The 14,349-nt window shown below is 38.1% G+C and overlaps 1 protein-coding gene across 2 annotated transcripts in view; it reads left to right on the top strand.

Moving 5' to 3' along the window:
- LOC139962977 (flavin reductase (NADPH)-like) overlaps window positions 1–10,193 on the top strand; it is a 30,809-nt gene extending 20,616 nt beyond the window's left edge. The window contains exons 1-5 of one of the 2 annotated variants that reach the window (XM_071963410.1): window positions 4,604–4,749; window positions 5,820–5,969; window positions 6,538–6,733; window positions 8,002–8,172; window positions 9,043–10,193. In XM_071963410.1, the coding sequence (XP_071819511.1) occupies window positions 4,723–4,749; window positions 5,820–5,969; window positions 6,538–6,733; window positions 8,002–8,172; window positions 9,043–9,188 (690 nt within the window). In that variant the 5' untranslated portion in view covers window positions 4,604–4,722 and the 3' untranslated portion in view covers window positions 9,189–10,193. Of the gene's footprint in view, window positions 1–4,603; window positions 4,750–5,819; window positions 5,970–6,537; window positions 6,734–8,001; window positions 8,173–9,042 lie in introns of those variants that run through there. The other variant, XM_071963409.1, reaches the window with a different exon arrangement.
- Window positions 10,194–14,349: the final 4,156 nt, after the last annotated feature.

Raw genomic sequence — 14,349 nt, forward strand, 5'->3', positions numbered from 1 at the left:
CACAAAACACGAAAAGGTCACCAGAGGTCAAATTGAGGTCAAGGGTCACCCAGATGCGGGTCGACAATTGGACTTCATTGAAGCAACTTCCAACTCTAACGGACAATTTGTTCTCAAGTTATCGCAAAAATACTAGTTTTTTATCATTAATTGACCTTTGGTGACCTTGTATCACATGACCGTTAAGTTTGAAAATATTCCCCTATACCATTTGCAACTACTCCAAGAATATCAACCTTGTCACACCTTGGAACTGGGAGTTATTGCATTAAATGTGTGAAAATTAACTTTGACCTCATATAACTTCGCACACGAAGGTCACACAGGGGTCAACCTATTGACATTAATGATCAGAAGGTACCTTTGACATCTGAAAATAGCATCGAAACTGTAAAAATCCACAAAACACGAAAAGGTCACCAGAGGTCAAATTGAGGTCAAGGGTCACCCAGATGCGGGTCGACAATTGGACTTCATTGAAGCAACTCCCAACTCTAACGGACAATTTGTTCTCAAGTTATCGCAAAAATACTAGTTTTTTATCATTAATTGACCTTTGGTGACCTTGTATCACATGACCGTTAAGTTTGAAAATATTCCCCTATACCATTTGCAACTACTCCAAAAATATCAACCTTGTCACACCTTGGAACTGGGAGTTATTGCATTAAATGTCTGAAAATTAACTTTGACCTCATATAACTTCGCACACGAAGGTCACACGGGGGTCAACCCATTGACATTTATGATCAGAAGTTACCTTTAACATCTGAAAATAGCATCGAAACTGTAAAAATCCACAAAACACTAAAAAGGTCACCAGAGGTCAAATTGAGGTCAAGGGTCACCCACATGCGTGTCGACAATTGGATTACATTGAAGCAACTCCCAACCCTAACGGACAATTTGTTCTCAAGTTATCGCAAAAATACTAGTTTTTTATCATTAATTGACCTTTGGTGACCTTGTATCACATGACCGTTAAGTTTGAAAATATTCCCCTATACCATTTGCAACTTGTCTCAAAATATCAACTGTGTAACACCTTGGCACTGGGAGTTATTACACTAAATGTCTGAAAATTAACTTTGACCTCATATAACTTCGCACACGAAGGTCACACGGGGGTCAACCTATTGACATTTATGATCAGAAGTTACCTTTAACATCTGAAAATAGCATCGAAACTGTAAAAATCCACAAAACACTAAAAAGGTCACCAGAGGTCAAATTGAGGTCAAGGGTCACCCAGATGCGGGTCGACAATTGGATTACATTGAAGCAACTCCCAACCCTAACGGACAATTTGTTCTCAAGTTATTGCAAAAATACTAGTTTTTTATCATTAATTGACCTTTAGTGACCTCGGATCACATGACCGTTAAGTTTGAAAATATTCCCCTATACCATTTGCAACTTGTCTCAAAATATCAACTGTGTAACACCTTGGCACTGGGAGTTATTACACTAAATGTCTGAAAATTAACTTTGACCTCATATAACTTAACATACAAAGGTCACCTTGGGTCAACTTATTGACATTTTTGATTGATGAGACCTAAATTAGAGCATCAAACTATAAAAATTCAAACATTTTTTTCTTTGCCCATTTTCTACCCCCAAAATACTAGTTTTTTGACATTAATTGACCTTTGGTGACCTCGGATCACATGACCGTTAAGTTTGAAAATATTCCCCTAGACCATTTGCAACTTGTCCAAAAATATCAACCATGTCACACCTTGGAACTGGGAGTTGTTGCATTAAATGTGTGAAAATTAACTTTGACCTCGTATAACTTCGCACACGAAGGTCACACGGTTGTCAACCAATTGACATTTTTGATCGGAAGGTACCTTTGATATCCAAATCTAGCATCAAAACCACACATTTTCTTTTTTGCTCGTTTACTCCCAAAATAAGCACATTTTTTCTAATGTGACCTTTGACCTTTTGACCTTGGTTTCAGATGTAGTTTAATCTCCTGATTCCAAAAAACAAAACCAAAAGTCTGTACAACCATCCTAACTCCGACCGAAAAACTTTGACCCCATATAACTTCGCACATAAAGGTCACACGGGGTCAACCTATTGACATTTATGATCAGAAGGTACCTTTGACATCTGAAAATAGCATCGAAACTGTAAAAATCCCAAAAACACGAAAAGGTCACCAGAGGTCAAATTGAGGTCAAGGGTCACCCAGATGCGGGTCGACAATTGGATTACATTGAGGCAACTCCCAACCCTAACAGACATTTCGTTCTCAAGTTATTGCAAAAATACTAGTTTTTTATCATTAATTGACCTTTGGTGACCTCGGATCACATGACCGTTAAGTTTGAAAATGCTCCCCTAACCAGTTCACAACTTACCTCAAAATATCAATCTTGTCGCACATTGGCACTGGGAGTTATTGCAGTTTTAATATTTTCGGTTTTTGGACCATAGCTGACCTTTGGTGACCTTTGTGGGCACCAAAAACAATAGGGCACACCTTCTCCATATGGCGGATCTATAGTCTAAGTTTGGCCTCAATCCAACATTCCCTTATTGAGATAGAGCGTACCCAAGCAAGTGTCACAGACACACACACACACACACATACATACATACACACATACACACACACACACGCCAACCTGACTGCATAGGTTCCTTTTGCTAAAGCAAGGAACCAAAAATCAATGTGGTATCGATCGGCAAGGGGACTAGGGTTGAGATCTGATCAATCGTTCGGCTGTTTGCCTTCTTGGTGACCAGGTTCTTTCCAAATGTGACATTTCTTAAAATAAGTATTACCAACAGGAAGCAGCAAACATATTTGTTCGGCAGGGGTTACGTAACACTACCTGACTAACGACACTACTTATAACACTTTTTGACATATTTCAAGTCAAACCGTCATGCATCAAAGAGCCCAATACTTCCAAACAATAATGGCGACCCTCAGGCAAGTGGGATTTGCATATAGGCCTACCGTCAATGAACATTCCAGATGTAGTGTGTGGCAGTATACAATACAAAGACCAGAGCGGGTGTACAAACATTATAAGGAAAACATATTACATGTGCGTAGTCTGTTATACAGTGGATCTCGTATGACAAGTTAATTAAAGCGAAAGTTACAGAAGGATGAAAGCCCGTTTACGTTAGCATTGCGGCATTCACTTATTACGTAATGCTTATTGACTGACGTTTTCAAATGTGTATGTTTTAACACTTGGAATTATCCATTGCTTGGCACAATCAATTTATCCAGCAGCCATCGTGTAACGCTTGTCGCATACGTTCAACAGTTTCGAGTGCAATTACATTATAACACAATTACGATTGCTTTATTATCACACTGCAGTTCGTGCGTATTACAAGGTACAGTATACAGTATCATTTTTTTTTTTTATTTTCAAAGTGTGCATTTTGTCATTTCTTACTGAAGAATTTGAAGATTTTTAGTTTTCAGAAGTAGAAATTTCACAGATTGCATAGAGAGCAGGGTTTTTTTTGTATTAACAAAAAGGGCATTTTACACGGGCAGATCAAGGGAGGGTTCTTCCCGTTTATTCTGACTTTTTTGGGGCACTAACTTGAAATTTTATAGAAGTAAAACAAACATTTTGTTGCAAAACCTACACAATTGATTGATTGATTGATTTGTTTTATCACGTGAATATATATAATGTGATAGGAAGTCCTCTAAAAAACCTTCAGATGGCTTAACAAAGTAGAGGACTCCCTGTAAAGAAAAGGAAAAAGTAAACTAAATATATAAGAAAATATGAACATGTTCAATTAATAAGATGCAATAATTTTTTGAATAAAGTTTCTTCTGAATGATTTTGCAGAAGGTTTATTTGTAATATCGTCTGATAGAGAATTCCATGTTTTGATTGTACGTGAAAATTCCGTAGCCTAATTTCGGTAGCCTAATTTCGGTATTACCGATTCTTTTCACCGGACAACCCCACCGGGGGGGGGGGGCATCCTCCTCCGAGAGGTCATGCTTTAGACTACTTTATTTTAGAAAAGAACTGAGTTAATATTTATATCACCATGCAGGCTCATATCGTGTTGTGCCAGTGTAATGGCAATTCTATCAGGGTTTTAGTATTCATATCAGTGCAGCGAAAGTGAGTGAATGGTGTGAGAACGTTTTGGTTAAGTGGTTAAAGGGAGTGAAGACTCGCGCACAAAGAAACGTCTGATGCAGGTAATCTGACCTAGTTTCGAATGAGGTGTAACAGAAGTGTTAGACACCACCATCGATCCCAGAAAATACACACACAGCTTGCTTACCGTCGGTAATTAGACACTAGTGTACAGTCAATACATGCAGCTACGGTCAATACCCACAACAAAGTGTACATAGCAGCGATGGACATCTCAACAGGGAGTTGTTATGGAACCTGATCTCAGGTCCAGATAAAAGATAACAAGGTATCACGTTTTATTACTGTCTGCATTTTGTAGCGACAAGAAGAAAACTTCACTTGCAAGCAACGGAAAGTTAACTTTTTTTCAGAGGGCGGCACGCGGTTTGGGCGAGTCTTCAATGCCTTTATGGCAGTGGACTTGTGATCTCAGACTCGCAGATTCGAGTCCTGTCCAGATCATAACGTTGTGTCCTTGGGCACGGCACTTTATCACCATTGCCTCTCCTCACTCAGGTGTATAAATGGTGACTTGTGAGATCAACTGCTGCCATGTGGAGGAATTGTCTCTATGTTTGACATGTTATCGTTGACCAGGGTAATATTGTGATGCGCCTTGAGCACCGTTATGTGTGTATAGGCCTATGTCTGCGCTTTATAAATCCTCAATATTATAAATTCTCAATATTATTATTATTATTATTATATCATCGTCATCGTTATTGTTATTGTTGTTATTATTATTATTATATATCATTGAGCATAACGGCGTGTCTTTTGAAGCATAGAACCAGGGAGCTGCTATTTACATAAAATATCAGCTCCCTGGTAGAACTAATATGTACCAGTCGTTTCACAAAACGTCGGTTATTTAAAGGTCATTAGTTTTGCTTCCATATTACGTTAGATAGTGTTCAATAATATTCCCCCATGCTCAAATTTCATCAAAGCATTTTACTGTCACTATAAGGAGTTATTCACAGTGAGATACTTAATTGTTCGATATTAACACTATTAACTGTCTGTGATTAATATGGATTATCAAACCCTACAGAATAATACTTTTGAAAAATTGATAAAATTTCGGGCAAATACTGCTGAAATATGAGACCCTTAATAGTTGAGAGGACAGCAGATTATGGCTACCTGAGTAATTCCGCCTAATTATGGAATTGCCAAAAATAAAATGTAGGTTCAGTCGACTGGAAAATCATAAAGACGTCGAATCTTGACGGAAAGCTTGAACCTGAACTGGCCAAGGGTGAGAAGCGAGGGGAGCGAGGAAGATGATGGGGTGGGTGGGAGGCACTGGAAACAACAAACCTTATAAAATGTACAGAGCCACCGGATTACTGAGAGATGGTTGTATATTCTGTCAAAGGAACTATTGAGTATGATTATCGCTTGGTCTATATTTAACTCTGCATCAATGTATACCTTGCTCTATCATTTACACAAGTAGCAAATTATTTGCATACATTTATCTGATTATTACGGGTTTAATATCCATGTTGGGATAAGCATAAAGGTTGCGAACATGTATGTCGAATAGTTTACGGAACTGTATAAATTTCATTAATGTATTGATGACGCTGTTTTATTAATAGCTATATGATGATTTGAAATTCATACTAATATTATGCATGTGGGTGTTCTTCTGTACTGCAGGAAAATTATACCAGTATGAAGTTGGTGATCGTTGGAGCCACTGGTGCTACGGGACTTTGCCTCGTACAACAGGCGGTGGACGCTGGACATGACGTCACAGCAGTTATGAGAAATACCGACAACTTTCCAATTCAACATGAAAACTTAAAGGTATACATTTAAGTTCAAATCGCAATACCTTTTGAATGTTGACTTAATGTTATTTTCGTTATTACGCTCTTAACGTTTTCAACTTTACAAAGAGTCGAATCGTGTGCTGAAACGAATGAAAGTCGTTTATTTGTCTCAATCTTTACGAAATAGTTTGGGGAGTTAAGCCTATCAGCACAATAATTTTGAGAACTTTAAACAATTCTTAGCATTCCAAAATGTTAGGCCAATACTGACGGTCTTTCAACAGCTCGTTGATATATATATATATATATATATATATATATATATATATATATATATATATATATATATAGCCTATATATTGAAATCGTTGTGAGTTAAAAAATATATCTGTTGTTGTACATATATTAATGCATTTCTGGTATATATAATTAATGTAGTTATACCTTGTTTTAGTACACTAATTGAATTGAACTTTATAACTTGATCGATGACGATTTGGAGAAATAGGCCTTATGTATACTATACCACGTGAAACGTTTTCAACATTAAGTCTCGCCTTGCGCAGGCCTCTATACTGTATTACATTTGCTTCCGTCCATAGGTCGTTAAGGGAAGTATATATTCTGTGGACTCCTTGTCAGAACATTTCCAGGGCTGTGATGCTGTTATGTCTTGTCTTGGCACTAAAACGCTCCGTAACGTGAAATTATACTCGGAGAGCGCCAAGTTTATCTTTGATGCAATGAGACAAGCCAACGTGTCAAGGTTCATCGTCATGACCTCTTGGTGTACATCAGGTACTTTGTATATTTTGTATATTTCTATATTTATTTGTTTCATCACAATTTACAGTGTGACGGGAAGTCTCCTAGAAAGCCCGCAAGGCTTAACAACAAAGTAGGAGACTCCCCAAAAAGAAAAAAGAGAGAAAAACTTAAGAACAGAAAATGAAAAGTTAATAGTAGCATCTACAATGATGAAATAATCGAATTGACGCTAATTGAAATTAATAATCTTAATAAACAATACTAACAATCGTTATAATGATCACAAACACACGAAAGAATAAATCCATCAATAGTGAGTAATAATTACAGTTTGGAGATTCCCTTTCAATACAGAGTAAGAAGGCTTATTCTTAACATTATCCTGGAGATTATTCCACGTTTTTATAGCACGAATACGAGGGCTTAAAGAACCCATAGTACTTCGATGGGATAAAACATGTGCGTTATTACAATGGCGTGTTTGATGGTTGTGGATTAGTCTATTACTATAAATAAAATCTTGAAAAGCCTCGGGTAGCAATCCATTCCATGCTTTATATGCAAATGTTGCAAGCTGGACTCTTATAATATCATTTAGTTTTAATAAATTTAATCTTTTAAATAATGGGCTAGTATGATCACGTGGTGCAGCATGTGAAATATGGCGGATAGCTCTCTTCTGGAGGACACAGAATTTGAACTTACTTAATTTGAACTTACTTAATTTGAACCCGGGCTTAACTAGCTTACTTTAAACAATTAAAAAGGGAAGATAATGATAATGCATATCCTATAGCATTACCTTCAGACAGAGTTTTAAATGTACAATTGGCATTCAGTTGGGACAATTTTAACAATGCTAATACCAGTCTATACTGTCCGCTCATATCATGCTTCAAAACACGCGTACTACCAGTATGAACAGTTCAAAATGTCCAATGGTCGTGCTGCTCGGTAAGGGTGCTTTGAAGCAGTGACATGGAAATACAGTGTATATATATATACAAAGTTGACCCAACTTTGTCGTTCGTGCATATTCATTACGTTTGGCGTCACAAATAGCCAGTTGAGGCAATTCGTGTTTTTTTTTCAGTGCTGGCCGCAATATATTGTCCACCCATATCACGCTTCAAAGCACTCGTACTGACAGTATTGGTACTCCCTGACCGATTATAAAGTGCTCATGTTTATCAGTACCAGCGCTTTTGAACTCACTAGCAACAATTTTTTGTCCCCAAAATTTCTGTCCAAATTTGCGTTGTTTTCCAGTCAAGTTTTGACTTTTTCTCACCCGCTAGTAAACCGACAAGATCGAGGTCCTTTTATGATGGAATGGATCTATAAAGGAACTTTTCTGAGGAGCCTTCTGAAGGACATGGCTCGCATGGAAAAGTATATAGAGGAATCCTGCTCAGATATTAACTACTCGGTGGTTCGACCTCCCCAACTAGGCGACGGGTCTGTAACAGGTAAGGAAAGGAACTAATCATTTAAATTCACAAGCCAAGTTTTGTCGTAGAATTTTGTTCATCTCATATCAGTGCAGCTGGAACCCACTGCACGCACTTCATCGAGCAGTCTGGCATGATTTACACAAACTGGCCGCCTTGTTGAAATATTTTATAGCCATAGCGTTTCTTAGGCCTTCATCTATATACTATACGGTATATGACTTTATAAGTTGCTACTATAGTACTATATTTGAATTGTGACTTGATTTGCATTCAAATGAAATGCCCGACTTGACTTGAGCAAACATTAACTTCTTGACGTGCAATAAAATAAAATGACTTGATTTAATCTGCGCCAAAACAATAAAGAAAATATTTGTGCATTGTTTTGACTTAGAGAAAAATTGACTTGTGATTACAGTTAACATGACGAAAGTTATTTTGTGGCAGCACTACAAATTAATTAACAGGAAATGTGCAAAGTGATCAGCCGTTTCGCGAACTTTGACTTTATTCTTAATGGAAGTGGAGGTGGGGGATGGGGGCGGGGCGGTTAGACTTTTAACTATCGTAGGTCCATAATTTGGTATAATTTTAACGTACGGTTGTGCAGCCAATAACTATTTATTATTATTATTATTTCTTTTTGTGAGGTTGAAAAAAGGGCCGAATGGGGTGGGGAGTGGGCATCGCCTCATGTCTTGATAATTCCCTGGCTATAATTAGTGTACCATCTCTAGAAACTGTTTGCCTGACTAAACAGCGTTATATCGATGAGAACCGCGTACTCTAGTACCTTATATCGTGACTTTACATCGACGAGTTCTACAATGTGTTTATATACAAGGACCTACTATAGTCTCAAACGTGTTGATATTCATTTTTCAGATAAAGAATTCCATACTGCGTTTGATAGATTTTATGTTCCGGGTGCTGGCTATCCCAAGATTTCCAGAGCCGACGTAGCAAGGTTTATGCTCCTGTGTCTGACAACTGACAAATATGACAAGAAGATGGTAGCAATAAGGGTCTGATTTATAGTTGAAGACGATTTTTAATCACCAACCCTAATAATTCTGTCCATCGACTAACCTATAACCATATCATATGAGGACAGGCGCATAGCCAAGGGGGGGGGGGGCGAAGGGGGCGACCCCCCCATTGAGCATATCTTTTGTATTTTTTAAGATATCCCTAGTAATTTCAAACTAGAAAATGCTTAGATGCAACCTGCAAGGCCTGGGAAGCCATTTCCAGCGATCTGGGAGGCATTTTCGGCAAAAAGTTTCTTGTATACGCTTCGTGCCAACTCATGTTGGCGCTACGCTTAAATAGTTTGCCTACAGGCTCCGCCCCTCCCTTGGCAAATTCCTCGCTACGCGCCTGTATGAGGATATGGCTTACAATTATCTTGTTTAGGATGTTTAGTTTACGTTAATTCTGTTCAATATAATTATTTACCTATTGTCTCGATACATAAACGCTTAATTGGCCTATTGTGCCAATTGTCAACACATAGTCCTAAATATTCAAGTTGATATGGATATTTTTTTTTAAGATTCAATGTTGCCGTTATACGTGGCACACGTTCATTTCTCAAGGCACAGTTCTCATTATATCATTATTGTAGACATGATGTCATAATCGACATGACGTCATCATGATGACGTCATCTGAGTAGATTCCCGTATGTGCTTTTGACTATAGAGATAACAATATGAGCATACCGCGATAAAATGACTATATAGATCATATCAATAGAAAAGGTGAAAATAAAATCTATTTTTAGTTTCGTAGTGGTTTGAGTGACCTTTCATACTTCATCATATTACGTTTTATTTCATTTTTTTTAGTCTCTTTGATATTTCACATATTACACTTGCATGTATACTCTGAATTTCAATTAATTAGTTACATTGTTTTACTTTTCTAAATATATAGCTTATATAACTTGTTATAATCAGTAGTTTCAGGGTCGGATCTGAATCTGTTTTATCTCATCAATTGATAATATATAAATATCAAATTAACAAATTAAAGTTGATTGTCTGTGATATATTTCTGTACTCTCTGGACTAATTTATCCAAGTCCGGTCTTAAACTGGGCTTGCTATTCATACATTCTCTCCCGAGTTGTGTCAAGGATCCATCAAATCGACAACCCATTCCTCTGAATATTAATCCCAGGGAGTAAACTTCCGAGCAAAGACCGTATGGCGTCTCTCCTTTCACAACCTCTGGAGCCATTTGTCCACAATGTTCTAGGATCTCTTGTTGTTCCAAACTCCAAAGTGCCTAAATTTTCAAACACCGGTGGCTGATTTAGACTGATCGCTCTTCCAAAGTCGATTAACGTTATTTTGGGGTCGTCATCTCTAACGAATCCAGGCATCAGCATAACATTGTCCACTTTGAGGTCACAGTGTAGCACCCGTCTATTATAGATCTCCTTAAAGGTATTAAATATAGGCCCCAAATTATACCTCGATATCATTGCTAGAAGTTTTCAAAAGTACTTTCCTAGAGATCTTTACCCTCCAAATTATTCCCAGACATTGTTAAGCAACACACAAGATGGCTGAATGTCCCAGTGAAGAAAGTTTCCTCGAAGGTTGTAATAAAAACAGTTTCATATTTTTGACCGAAGGTGACCATATTTGAATATCTAGCATATTTGGGGCCTATACAGCATACCTTTAACAGCTCGAATTATGCGTAAGGCAATACGCAGTGTTTTAGCTATATCCAACACCTTGGCACCGATGGCATTTTCTAATGTGGTACATCTGAGTTTTGATGGATCGCCAATAAATTCTTGGACGAGGAAGGGTACCCCTGCTTCGGTCTTGGATACTCCGTATAGCTGAGGGACGCAGTCAAGACCACGGAGGGCAGCTAAACTATTTATCTCAGATTGCAGCACCTGTGAAAGAAACAATAGCATAGCAGTCAAATTACAGATTTTGAATTACGTACATACAAAAGAGAAGGCACGAAAGATGGGAGTGAACCGAGTTTGATAGTCGAGTACTCGTTAGACTTGAAGTGTCCAAACCTAACATATCTTCAGGGTCACCTTCTATGACAAAGACTTTAACTTCAATTAAGCTAATAATCCATAGTACGTCCTTTTCAGGTTTATTTAATGATAGTTATAACATCATTGGCCTAATTTTGAAAGAAAAAATATCAGAAATATTTCATTCTTGAAAGTCCTAAAAAAAATTAATAAAAATAATAACAGTAGCTTTGCGACTGAGAGGGTCTGGGTTAGGGTGAAGGTGCTCCCTTTAAATGGCAGACTATTACGAAAGGTCGATTATTGCGAACGAAAATAAGTAAGGGTAACACAATGAATGGAAAAAAAAAACCGTTTTAATAATTCCCTTCAAATAACTATATCGCGAGCCAGCCCAAATGGTTCATTGAGTATACGTAAAAGTACCATTACATAATACACAGAGCAAGGTGGACCTATGAGACAATTATCGCCTGGGCCCATTTTGCACTTTTCATATCTCCCATATTTTCCCGGCCTCTCCATACTTTCTCGGCCAGTGGCGTAGGAAGTTACTTTTGAGTGGGGGGGGGGGCTGAAGACTGATGGCCGGCCTGGGGGAGGGGTCTAAGGGGAGGGGGTGTCCTCCTCCCCTTTTGAATTTTTTGCATTTCCAGGTGGCCTCAGATGCAATTTGGTGCAATATAGCACCATGGGCGGCGATCCGTACTTCTGAGTGGGGGGATATGACCTTGTTGACTATCTAAGCGTAGCGCCACCATGAGTTGGCGCGAAGCGTACAAGAAAATTTTGGGATTTACAAACCCTCTAGATGGCCGGAAACGGCACTTGACGAGGTTTCCAAGCGGCATATACCCAACTTTAAAATAGGGATATCATGTCCGAAATATCTCGTAATCAGGATCCAAAATACTTTTTTTTTAAATTTCGGGTGTTATTTTGGGAAAATTGCCCCTGTCAATCTTGTTTCAGGCGCTACGTTAGAATGTTCGAGAGCTCTTTATATTATTCGATGAAGAAAATGGCCTCATGCAGGCTATTACAGGCCTATACACATGCAATACACAATTACACATAGTTACATTCCTAGGTACCGATTGCTAGGGCATCCAGGTGAAACGTACGTGTATTAACATGGACGTCGGAAGCTATTTGGGATTGGTACGGAAGATCAGAGTGTAGCCATCTACCATCTTCCGTTTGGAAGGTCAAACTACGCTACGCGCCACCATTGGCTGGCGCGTAGCATTATGGAGAAAATTTTGAAAAAATGCCTCCCAGATTGCAGGAAATGGCACTTCCCGAGCTTTTCTTATGTGCATTCTCCCTTGTCTGTTTTTGTACCCGATTAATCTTCTGAAACACATTTTGAAGTATGTTTCATTTTGGTTCTTTATTTTTTGCCTTTTTTTTTCTTCTTAGTGCTACTTTTTTTCTCCTTTTTTTTGCGACGCCCCTAATTAAGCATTACCCTGGTAACATGAGATTCTCAGCTGTTCGAGGGAACATGTACGTGTGTAGGCCTACTATAGGGCCTATATGAATACTATGAGGGTGCATATGTACTATATCAATACCGTGGGCGCAATAATACATTTTGTTGTTATAGGGCCAATGAAGCCTACAGTAAACTATTCTTGCTTTATAAAGACGGTTTATTTGAAAAGATCGCACTGCGTTTATGGTATAGGCGAGAAATGAAGCTAAAAAAGAGCCGTACATTCACGATAATGCATAAATGAAGGCATGAAAATATTCTTATTCCTGGCATTTGGTGGGGGGGGGGGGATATGGTGTATTACATCCCCTCCACCCATTTTCATGGGGGGATATATCCCCCATCCCCCCAGGATCGCCGCCCATGTATAGCACACTTCAACACTCACTCCATTTTGTAAACTTAATTTGTATTTTCACCTGGCCTTAGATGCAATTTGGTGCTCCAAATGAGATTTTTTTTCTCATTTGGAAATGAAAAAGGGGTTTTCTGACTTGCGAAGCGGGGGCGGAATGATACTTTCGCCCTCCACAGTTTTCACTGGGGGGGGGGGGGCTGGCGCCCCCAGCCCCCCGGTTCCTACGCCCTTGTTCTCGGCCACCAAACGGACCCCAGTGTAGCAACCCCGACCGCCCCTCTCTTCTCAACAGCACCGTGCAGATACATGATTAAATATAAAAAAATTATATTAAAAATTTATATATAACAACCTTTTCTGTTTGTTTTTTTTTTCTTCAAAATTTAATTACAATTTACTACTTCTATACATAATGTGACGCATATCTGTATGAATACGTTACTATCACTAGGTTCAGTTGTAACATCGCATCCTCTTACATGTTAAGTTGCATAGAACCTCATCCCATCCAACGTCAAAGCGGGAAAGTACCTATTTGCTTCAAATTCACTTATAATATAGGACAAACCAAAAATTCCATTTATCAATATCTCGAGAACGCGATGTAGGTTCTGGATACTTTTCATCACGATGCTAAGATTATGTTCCTCTTCATATCATGTTGATATGTTCCATCATGTTCATATGTTCCATCTTACACCAAAGCAAAGTTGGAACAGAGAATAAGCATATTTTACACTAGCCTATCATATTGTGTGAACTCCATTGTGTAATTGCAGTCTCTGCTTCTTAATGTTTTGCATTGTAATATGTACAAACTACAAGTTTAAAATTAAAAACGCAGACGATCGTTTTCTTTAACACAACTCTGTTGAATTAAACTGATAAGGTTGCGAATTCAAATTGTTTCACATACTTGTGTAAATGCCTTTTCTTTTAAACACATTACAATTAATTTATTGGATTTAGAAGAGTAACCAATATTTCGGTGTAACCGAGTATAACCAGCTATATGTTCATTTTGACACAAATCTTTTTTTTCTGTTTTTGGCAATTTATAAATAAATTTGTCATAACGGCAGCTCCCATCCCAGAATCTGTCACCCATCCCTAAGTCATGGTATCCTCTCTGAAGTATAAAAATAATAATTTGTTTGTAATAAATGAAGTCTGCAGTTCTCTTAAATCCATTTGACGAAAACACGTGACAAATATTGTTGACAACTTGAAAGGTTTTTATTATGTTTTGTGAATATTTCTCTGTAATGCAGGTGGTACCGGAAAGTTTGTAAACTTTTAGCTTTGCTCTTTATAGTCATT

This window comes from Apostichopus japonicus, chromosome 21 (genome assembly GCF_037975245.1).
Source record: "Apostichopus japonicus isolate 1M-3 chromosome 21, ASM3797524v1, whole genome shotgun sequence".
NCBI lineage: Eukaryota > Metazoa > Echinodermata > Holothuroidea > Aspidochirotida > Stichopodidae > Apostichopus > Apostichopus japonicus.